This window comes from Thalassophryne amazonica, chromosome 7, assembly GCF_902500255.1.
Source record: "Thalassophryne amazonica chromosome 7, fThaAma1.1, whole genome shotgun sequence".
NCBI classification, from domain to species: Eukaryota; Metazoa; Chordata; class Actinopteri; order Batrachoidiformes; family Batrachoididae; genus Thalassophryne; species Thalassophryne amazonica.
This window is the reverse complement of record NC_047109.1, coordinates 52303740-52315282: the sequence shown is the minus strand read 5'-3', so window position 1 is coordinate 52315282 and position 11543 is coordinate 52303740. Positions and strand designations below refer to the sequence as shown.

Sequence of the window (11543 nt, the reverse complement as noted above, 5' to 3'; positions counted from 1 at the left end):
CCGACTTCTTCTGAAACTTCTCTGTTCTCTCACGACGTCCTGGATCAACAGAGCCTGAAATGTGGAGGTTTTAAGCTTGAAACAGGCTGATGACGCCACCTGAGAGTGCTGCGCGACGTCTCGCACTGTGAAAAGTCCTTAAAGCGACAGAATCACCTCAAAATCTCTCATCAGCTGTTAAAATTTTCACTGAAGACCAGCTTAATTTTTCGAACCGTGTCCACTTCGATGTGTCTCACAGGTTTAGAAAAAAATTTGATCAAACAAAGCGCCAGTCTCTCAGCAACTTCTCAGACAAAGGAATTCCGACGAGGGGCTGGACGACTCCTCCCACAAGGAGTGCTCACAGGCGAATGACATCACCGACAGGCGTGGAAAAACTCACGCATGTGCACGAGGGTTCAAGCATGTCTGACGTAAAAACATATGAATGAAATCCATATAGTTTTTGAAAAAAATAAAAAGGACCTATACTTTACGGACAGACCTCGTATATATATATATATATATATATATATATATATATATATATATATATATATATATATATATATATATATATATATATATAATGGATTTTAATGTAAAATAATTGGTACTATTTAGCGGCAAAAGTAGTTCCTCTTTGATTACACGAAAAAACCCCAAACAAACCCCCCAAAAAAACTAAACAAAAAAAACCCAACAACTTTCAGTGGTATTTTGCACCATTAGTTTTTGAGTGTGGTGCAGGTGACCAACACAGTGAGGTTCACTCATGCACATCTGCCTACACTGTAAATTTAGCTTGTTCCTCTTTATTGCTACAATTAAATAAAGTCAGAAGTCACAACACAACTTTCAGAAGTGTAAGTGAAAGTACATGCACGGGAATTAAACATTTCTCCTGCAAATGTATTTTCTCTCTCTGTCAACATTAGACAGTAGGTACTTGAATCCAAAATAGGCTTTTTTTCAATATGATCTCAAAAGACTCACCAGCCGTTAATGATCCACTAACTTTGTGATTATTCATACGGAACTAGTGAACCTAAAGCACATCAAGGTATTTTTTAATAAAGTCTCAATTTTGAGCATTGTGGACAGAGAGGGAAATTGAGCTCTTTTGCGAATAAAGCGATAAAACACTTTGTTGCATGACCGGGGGGGGGGGCATCCACTGCACAATTAAACACCAAATCCACACAGACCAAATGTATCCCAACATATCTGAGATATATAATCTCATCTTTCAACACTTTTGTGTCATGACAAAAAAAATGTCAGTGAGCGCTTAAATAGCAGTTCCTCTGCACAATCATTTTAGCAGAGCGACTGATCTGTTATGATTAACATATTTATTATGTTAAGATGTGGTGTGATCACCATTGTTAGTCTGTCAGTTCAAAACTTGTTTCAGCCCATCTCCATGAAACTTGTTGGAATGTTCAATCTCATTGAGTGCTAAAGAAACACACAGACCACACACCTCCACCGCAGCTAAAGAGGGTTTTCAATTTTACCAAATCCAACCTATATTCTAATACTCAAATCACATTTATCATTGATTATCTTTGAAAGTTATTCATTAGATCATTTTCAGCTGCTTATTCAGGTCAGGGTCATGGTGCCAACAGAACAAGTAGCTCATCCCACACTTCCCTCTCCTCAGTCAAGTCCTGTAACTCTTCCTGGGGCATCCCAAGGTGTTCCCAAGCCAGATGGCAAATATAATCCCTCCAGCATGTCCTGGGTCTTCTCCGAGGCCTCCTCACAGTTGGATGTGCCTGGAAGACCTCCTTAGGGAGACGACCAGGAAGCATCCCCACCAGATTCCCAAACCACCTCAACTGGTTCCTTTCGATGCAAAGAAGCAGCGGATCTACTCCGAGTTCCTCCCAGATAATCAAGCTTCTCACCCTGTCCAGGAGTGTAAGCCCAGGTACCCGACAGAGGAATCTCATTGCTGCCAGTTGTATCTGCAATCTTATTCTTTCAGTCATTACCCAATGCTCATGACTATAGGTGAGGAGTGTAAACTGACTGGTAAATTGAGAGCCCTCCTTCTGGCTCAGCTCATTCTTTACCACAATGGTCCAGTATAACGTCTATAAAATTTCATGCACCGCCCAAATTCGTCTATAAATCACACGCTCCAATTTACCCCCACTCATGAACAAGACCACGAGACACTTAAACTCCTCCACTTCGGCAATAACTCTGCCCTGACCCAGAGGGAACAATCCACCATTTTCCAATAGAGGACCATGGTCTCAGATTTCGAGGTGCTGTTTCTCATCCCATTTGCTTCACACTCAGCCTCAAACCTGCTCAGTGCTCATCAGAGCTCACCGCTTGATAAAGCCAACAAAACCACATCATCTGCATAAAGCAGAGATGCAACTATGAGGTCACTAAATTGGGCATGCTCTGACTGCGCCTTGAAATTCTGTCCATGAACATCACATACAAGCTTGGTGAGAAGGGGCAATCCTGGCAGAGTCCAACTCTCACCAGAAACAAGTCTGATGTAATGCTAAGAATATGGACTCGCCTCCTACTCTGGTCGCATAGAGACCGGATTCCACAGTCAGCAAATCCGGTGCCCCATATTTCCACAGCAGTCCCCACAGGTTTCACAGAGAAACCCGGTCATACTGTTATGTGTCGGACGTGGTCGGAGCATCGACCCAGCGTTTGACAGGACCCAGCATAAAATAAGCAGAGCACAGTTCAAAAGGTAACAGAATTTAATAAACATAATAGTGAGTGGAGTGATAAACAACCCAAAAAGTCCGCAGTCTGGTGAGGTGGAAACACGGCGCGCTCTCAGCAGCGCAAACGGTCCGGAGCCACAGCAGTTCGGACCCAGGGACCCCGCCGACACCCCCCAGGCGGCCGCGACAAACCGAGTCTGCGAAGGAAGAAATCATGAGGTGAGTCCAACACTCTCCACACAGAGAGACACAGCTCAAAGGTGCACACAATCAGCAAACACTTCCTGGCTTTAATATAACTCAGCTTCTCACCCTGCAGGCACGGAACAACTCAGTTCAAATCTCCACTGCAGCAGAAGCTGATTAGGCGATTAGCATAGCGTAACAGCTCAATATAACAAGGTGTGAGGGACACCAAATCCACTGTCATTACTTCATGAAAGTCACCAAAACCAAATTACCTCAGGAAGTGTGCTGAAGAGCGTGAGACCTCACCCAATCCTCCTTCACAGACTGTGGCGTCAAACCTGGAGCGGTCTCTGCGTCCGTAATGGTGAGATTGTTCTCCTGACGTCGATCTCACACGTCTGCTCACAAGGTCGAGTCTCTGACAATCACACACTGTGCATTCAAGGTTTAAGTGCAGCAAGCTCTGATCAAGACAGATACACCACAGCTGTGAGTCCTGATGACCTGCACGTGATAACAAGCCTCAGGTGTTCAGGGTGAGGTCCTAATACTCAGCCACACGTCAGCCACTCAGTCCTGAACGCATACCACCTGGTGGGAGAAACAGAAAACAAAAACAAAGCCAGCCAAACACCCCAGCCCACAACACATATGCGTTTTACAAGTCTACAAAACACATGTAGACTGGTTGGTCATACTCCCAAGAGCCCTCCAATATCCTTCTGAGGTTAAAGAGCTGGTCCACCATTCCATGACCAGGATGGAATCCGTATTGCTCTTCCTGAATCTGAGGATCAAGTAACGGTCTAAGTCTCCTCTCTAGTACCCTGGTATAGACTTTCCCAGGCAGACTGGGAAGTGTGATTCCTCTATAAGTGGAACACATTCTCTGATAACCTTTTTTAAAGATGGGGACCACCAGCTCAGTTTGCCAATCTAGAGCTACTATCCCCAACTTCCATACAGCGTTATATAAGCATGTCAACCATGACAGCTGAACAACATCCAGAGACTTCAGACACTCAAGACAAACCTTATCCGCCCCTGGTGACTTGCCATCAAGGAGTTTTATTGACTACTTCAGTGACTTCCACTACAGTGAAGGCACCAGATCCATCAAAGTCACCCATTTCTGTCAACTTGATGGAGGGCATGTCAGTAGGGTTGACAAGAACCTCAAAGTGTTCTTTCCACTGTCTGACATATCTTCAGTACAGTTTAGCAGCTCTCCTCCCCTGCTGAAGAACTGCCTCCCTTTCCTGAGGCGCATGACATTTTGCCAGAACCGCTTTGAGGTCATTTTCCATGGCCTCTCCAAACTCCTCCTTTGCTCAAGTTTTTGCCTCAGCCAGCACTGAGGCTGCTGTTTTCTGGCCTGCCGATACCTATCCACTGATTCCGGAGACCTCTGTGCCAACCAAGCACAACAGGCCTCTTTCTTCAGCCTGACGGCTTCCCTTATCACTAGAGTCTAAAAGTGGGCTTTTCTGTTGCTGCCATGACAAGCATGACCACCTTCTGGCCACAGCTCAAAGCAGCTGCCTTAGCAATGGAGGCTTTGAACATGGACCACTCTGTTTCCATGTCGTCAACCTCCCCCGGGATCTGGGAGACATTTCGTCAGAGGTGCAAGTTAAAAGCCGTTCAGACAGGCTCTTCCACCAAATGTTCCCAGGAAAACCATCACAACATGTTTAGGTCTTCCAGTTCATCCCGGCAGCTTATCCTGCCATCTGAGCCTACTCAACACCAGGTGGAGATCAGTTGACAGCTCCGCAGCTCTCTTCACTCACTGATTGATGCAGGTATGCAGCAACCACAGGTGTAGATGATGATCAGCTCCACTGGCAGAGAAAACACAGGAAGGTGGGGAGAAACAAAAAAGGAGATACCCCAGACCACAACAGATTTCAAGGTTTTGCTGTGAAAATATAAGGCTCTAAATGGTCATGCACCCACCTCTCTTGCTGAACTTTCAATCATTTTTTCCATTAACTTTATATAATTTATCTTGGTATGAGTCATGGTAGCAGCAGTCCAAGTACCTCATGTGACATTTCCATATCCTCAGCCAAGTCCTGAAACTCTTCCTGAGGGGTCTTGATGTGTTCCCAAACCGACCGGAGAGATAAACCTTCTAGTATGTCAGAGGTCTTCCCCAGGTCCTCCTCCCAGCTGCACATGACTGGAAGATCTCCCTAGGGAGACAACCACAGGGCATCCACACCAGATGCCATAACTACCTTAGCTGGCTCCATTTGATGCAAAGAAGAAGTAGCCCTACTCTGAGTTCCTCCTGGATATTTGGGCTTCTCACCATGACCCTGAATGTAAGCTCAGATACTTGAGGGTCAAATCTCATTTATGCCCCTTGTATCTGAGACCAGGAGACCTTTGTTCTTTCATTCATACCCAAAGATTATGGTCATAGGTGAGGATAGGAGTGCAAATTGATTGGTAAATGGAGAGTCTCATCTTACAGCGCTGCTCTTTTTTCCCCATGACAGTCCATCCTTTTCTGACACAGATCCATGGCCTCAGAGATGGATGTGCTAATACTCATCTCATTTGCTTCACAGTTGGCCTCAAACCTGCACAGTGCACTTTGGAGCCATATCATCCACAAAAAAAGCAGAGATGGAATTCTGAGGTCACCAAACTGGATATCCTCCAGTCCCTCACTCTACCATGAAATCCTATCAATGAAAATCATGTACAGGACTGGTGACAGGGAGCAGTCCTGACAGCAGGGAGTAGCCCTCCAGCATCCACCCGGAACAGGTCCGATACAATGCTGAGAATGCAGACACAGCTCCGACTTTGGCTGTCTCGAGCAACAGCAGTACTGGTATCCCATACTCCCATAGTACCCTCCACAGGGCACCTTGGGAGAACTGGCTGTACACCTTTTTCCAAGCCACAAAACACTGGGTGGGCATACTCTTGCTGAACTTGATAAACCTATTTGCCTTCTCCCGCTCTGCAGGCAAAGGATGAGTGCATGCTCTGTGTCCCCACCGGGTTAAAAAAAAAACTCAGCAGGTTTCAGAGCCTTTGCCTACCGTGCTGCTATTTTTTGGAGCAGTTGGAGCAGCACTTATTGACAACAGAAAGTCCACCACAGTTGAATCTTTTAAGATTAATCATAAAACTAATTGATTTTCTGTTGTTTTAAAATAGTTTTATGGTTTTAACTTATTTAATTATATCTGCTAGTTCATGTGTTTTATTTGCACTTGACATTTTAATTTTAATTTGTTCTTATCAATGTAAAATTCTGGTTTATTGTTGCTTCTTGAAGGTTTTATTTTTCTACTTGAACATGATATATAAATAAATCAATACATTATTATTACAAGCTTTCTGAGTTTACATGCTGTGTGATGCACATAAAGCAGCTTTGAGCATGTGCATGTACGTGCTTACTGATTTTGGATTAAGGCTCAGTTTACAGGATTAGAAAGTTCCATTGGAAGGGTGAACACTCTAAATACCTCTGATGCTGTCAACCCTCCAGAGCTGCAAAAGAATCTGTGCTTGATCACTGCAGGGACTCCACCAGAGCACGGCTCTGTCTCCAGGTTTGCTGGTGAGCATCTTCGATATCTGTATGGAATTCAAACTGTCCTTAAATATTCCTTAAATATTATATTTGCAAAAACAGGAAATTATTTCAGACAGCAGCTCATTTTTACAGATTGAATTTGTCTCAGTCTGGACTATACGTATATTAAATACACTGTATATTTCAATTTAGCAGTCTGTCACGGGTTGATTTGTAAACTGTAAGCTATCAAGCTGTCATGCAGACTGTCAGCTTACCTTGAGGGGTAAGAACATTAAATCAGACAAATGTGACAGCAAACAAACAAACAAAAAACAAAAACACCAAGACACCCACTGGCTGTGACTGCAGAGACTGTGAGAACAGGAAGTTTTGCTTTTTGCTTCATTTGTCACAGCTTTATGGTTAAATTTACACCAATGTCACTTCACTCTATATTCCGATAAGATGGTTCCTCAAATTCCATAAGCGTGTTGTCGGGCGCAGCTTCATGTCTGAACTATTTCTCATTACAATCATGGCAACCCTATATTTTATGTACACCTGTTAATATATGGTAAGAAATAAAGGTAAACAAGCAATTTTATTTAATAAAAAATATCTAAAGTTATTTGGCAACAAGAATAAAACAAAATGCTTTCATAAAGTGACAAAAAAAATAAAGTAAATCCTGGCATAAAATGTATTCTGGACACTATTATTGCACCCTTTGATGAGTTTGCAGTAAATTGTCACTTTTATAGCCAGTTTTCTTCAGACAAGTCAGGTGATGGATAATGAACATTTCCAATTCACTGAATATGTCTTGGACTTCATGAGGGAAGCCACAAAGACACTCAGGACAATTCTTAAGAAGTGATAGGCTTCTGTGGCTGTGACTGAAAAAATTGTGCCTCTGCAACTTTTGTCTGTTGCAGCACCACTCTTATAAGTCTAGAAGTTGCTTGGGATCAAAGCTGCAAAATGCCATATACACATTAATGCCAATAGTTAGGCTTTTAAGTGGGGAAGTAACTGGAAGTGCTGAGTATGAGCAGGTATGGAATACACTTGGGTCTGGATCAGAACATTTGCCCACTTGCATTTAGACAAACTTAATCAGTGTCATATATTACCATTATCATTGACTCCTTGTGTGACTGAAGCTGTGATCAGTGAAGCAACAGAAAAAGTTACAGTGCTGGCCACTGTCTTCAATTACTGCCACAAAACTACAAGTCAGAAGTGCCATATGGGAGTCTTGGTGGCTCTCCTCACATGTCTCTTGTGGCATTGTCACTGATTATTGCCCAATTAGTTTTGCCTCCTTAAAAAGTCGAGACCACCTATATGCAGTAAAGTGCTGTTATTTGTACAACATTCAGCTGTTTGAATAAAACTGACAGGTTGCACTATGAGCTCATACTCAATACTTCATTTGTCTCTAATGGCCCCATCGCTTTGATTTATTGTGCAAGATCTACAGCACATGCATCCAAGTCCACTCTGCTATTTACATGATGTGCAATCTGAGTACAAAATAGGGCACAAGGCGCAAACAGTCAATTGGCTATGAGCGTGAAGTAAAATTAACCAGAGTGTGTCATTGTATTTAAGAGAAAGGTGCGCCAGCAAGTACTGCATTATTTGGACAGTGAACTCAGATGTGAGAGTTTTTCTGGTGAGGAAAAGTTTCTGGGCATAAAGAATGTAACTGGGAGTGAACATTATCTCCCTGAGGTGAAGCATTACCACACTTCATTTAAAGACCAACATACCCATGGATGCAAAGGTGGCACAAGTAGACCAGCTTTTTAAAGAACCTGGGCACTGGGTGTGAAAAGACAGCTGTATCTGTTGGAAACTAGCAACACTCAACACTAGACAAAGGGTATCAAAGCTGTGACAGGCAGACAACATATCTGCATATCGATGTCCAGTATGGGTCTAAATACATGAACAAAAGTTGTGGGAGAATCGTGTGTGCTGAGAGTGGAGGATTCCTTCAAACAATCTTTATTTTTCCACAGTCATGGCTGATGTGTTCAGAGGTCTAAAGCTGCTTGAAACTCTCAAAGAAATGATAGAGAACAACAAGCTATCAGATGTCAAAGATGCAGTGGAAGATCTCCTCATCAGCAGGATAAATGTGGCCATAGTGGGCGACCGTGGGGATGAAAAAGTGACTTTCATAAACTCTTTACGTGGATTGGGTCCAGGCGATGAGGGTGCAGCTGTGTTTCCATCTCCTGCTGCCTCAGAGGAAGTGGCAGGATACCCTAGTCCAAAACATCCTGACTTTCGCTTGTGGGATCTGCCACCCGTCCCATCCACCTCTCCGTTTGAGCCTGAGGAATACATGGACCGAGTTAAGTTCCTCCGCTACAATGCAGTGCTCATGACGTTCACACAGACACCACAAAGTAACAGTGTGGAGGTCTTCTTTGAGGCTCTTTCACTTCAGCGAAAAACAGTTTACTTTATTCTGTTGGCATCACAAAAAGATACAGAAAAAACTCTGGAAGCCAAGAGAAAAGCCAGTCTAGACATTCTGACATCAGAGGGTGTGAAGCAGCCAAAAGTTTATCTCGTAACACCCGCCACCCTGGAAAAGTTTGACTTCCCAAAGCTGTTGGAGGACATGGGCAGGGAGCTGCCTGAGGTCCGAGCTCATGCATTACTCCTGGCTCTCCCAACTCTCACTCCCGCTCTGGTTACTCAGAAAAAGGAGGCCTTCAAAGCATTAGTGTGGGCGGCTGCCTCGCTGTCTGGCGGGGTATCAGCTATCCCTGTTCCCCTGGTGGCTTCCATGGTGGACACAAGTGTAGCAGTGCGGATCCTGACCAAAGCACAAGCATCCCTCTGCCTGGACAATGAATCAGTTGAGCGACTGGCACGACAGCGTGGCGTGGAACCCACCAGACTTAAAGACCTGCAGACTTGCGTCCTGTCAATGGAGGTCAGCAAAGAGGAGGTGAAAAAGCGGCTGGCGGCTGCAGAAAAGGACCTGTCCACTGTTTCATCCAAGTTGATGGGGATTGCCATGCCGCGACATGCCCGTTCTGCAAGCCGCTCTTTTGCTGCCATGCTGCAGGCCTTAAATGGTGCCATTGATGACATGGCTGCAGATGCTGAGAAGATAATGTCCACTGCTGTCAGCGAGGGGAAGTGAGGTTGTAAATGTACATTTTTAAATTACTCTCTTTAAGTTATTTCCTATTTGGCTTTTGTAAACAAGACTGGATGTTGAAAATGGTTATTTGATGATGCATTTGATATTCTAATCCAATTCCATTTTCCCGCAAATCTAATTGGTTAATCGTGTGACATTTCAGACCATAAAATATCACGTAAACGGTGGCAAAATATTAAAACCGTTTCACAATTGATGTGTTACTCTGCGCCCTGTCCGCGCGTGTTGCTACGCAGATGTCAATAATGGCGCTATCAGCTGAGAGCGAGAGCTTGCCAACCACCATTAAACACAAAGAAGAAGAAGGAGAGAAATACGAAAATATTGATGTAGATTCTGGTCACAGAATTTCCAGTTTGGCATGAAGACGCTGTTGCTACGGTAAGCTTGGACGAGCCGACCACGCCCTTCATCTGTGTAACAGTTTTACCGAACTATATTATTATGTGGATTAAGATGTAGCCTTCAGTGGTGGACACAGATCCGTGCAAATGTTGGAATTGGATGAGAATGGGAATAACCCCCTTGTGTCTGATGATTTGCGGACGTTAGTGCTGGATTTTACGGTCACAAATGGAAATGGCAGACACAACAGGGTTATTCCCTAAATAACAAGGTTTCCATTTCCTTTTGGACTACTGTTAATTTGCCTATTTTAGGTCATGCTCTAAAATACTTCAGGATACACTCTGGCTTTCATATGGAAAGATATGGTGTTAAAATATGCTCTCAAATTGTTATGGTTGGGTTACTGTGGTGTTTGTGGATCTTGTGTTCTGGTCCCTTTAATTTTTTTTTTTTTCCCCAAAGTCAGTCATGTTATGAGGACGCCTGCAGGTTGATTACATGCAGGCATCCACAAAGAGAAGTCTGTCATCACATGAGTTGTTCTCTAATTGTTTTTCATTATTGCACTGGGTGCACACGCCGCAGACCTGCTGTGTTTCATGACTGTCAAACATATGAAAAAAGTTTATGTTGAAATGCTTGAAATTAATACAACTAGGAAAAAATTAAGGTCTTTTGATCCCCCACAAAGTATTTATGCCATTTATTTTAAATTCGGGGTATTTCATGTTGTTTGGCATTATTTTACACATTCATGTTTGTGTACCTGTTGTTACGTTTGAGTGATATTTTAGAGAAGTATATTTTCATCAAAATAAGGCCAAAATAAGTATTTGCACACAAAAATGGAACGTTATTACAGGTTTTTTTTTTTTTTGCAATCACTTCGATGCTAACCTAGCAGCTGGTCTGCTCTGTGTCGGCCTGATCCCGTCAGATCTCAGAAACTAAGCAGAGCAGGATCTGGTTAGTACTTGGATGGGAGACCTCTTTGGAACACCAGCGGCTGTGAGTGTTTCTCCAGGTAAAACTGGAATTGCGTCAGGAAGGGCATCCGGCGTAAAACCTGTGCCAATTCCCAATGCGGATCTGGTTGTATCCACTGTGGCGACCCCGAACGAAACCGGGGGCGGCCAAATGAACTTCGATGCTAACCTCAGATGTTTGTGCTCAATTTTCAAAATGTTAAATACAACACTCATGACAGTGAATACTTGTAACACAGCCCAACCATGTGTTCAAAATCTTGCATTGTGTATTCATATCATTCATATCATTGAAGAAACATTGTACATCTGAATCTGTGGCTCATATGACTCACCTATCATGAAATGCCGTGGGAACACTAATTTGGATCACCCACACACAAGATGCCAATAACTTCACTGCTAAGTCATTATTTCAATCCCTTACTGCAAGAAACAGTTGATGCATGTTTCAATAAGGTTATATATGTTATGTGTCGGACGCAGCTCGGAGAACCGACCAGCGTTTGAAGGACCCAGTATGAAATAAGCAGAGCACGGTTCAAAGGATAACTGAATTTAATACATAACAGTGATAATATAATAAC

General features: G+C 43.3%; 1 protein-coding gene across 1 annotated transcript; it reads left to right on the top strand.

Annotated features, from left to right (window-relative positions):
• The first annotated feature begins 6451 nt into the window (after positions 1–6451).
• On the top strand, positions 6452–9699 carry LOC117513291 (interferon-inducible GTPase 5-like). Its single transcript, XM_034173536.1, has 2 exons — positions 6452–6474; positions 8460–9699. Exon 2 carries the CDS (start codon positions 8462–8464, stop codon positions 9599–9601), a length of 1140 nt encoding a protein of 379 aa, XP_034029427.1. The 5' UTR covers positions 6452–6474; positions 8460–8461; the 3' UTR covers positions 9602–9699.
• Positions 9700–11543: the final 1844 nt, after the last annotated feature.

Excerpts from the sequence above, each read along its gene's own strand:
- LOC117513291 (XM_034173536.1), top strand. The coding sequence starts at position 8,462 with ATGGCTGATGTGTTCAGAGGTCTAAAGCTGCTTGAAACTCTCAAAGAA.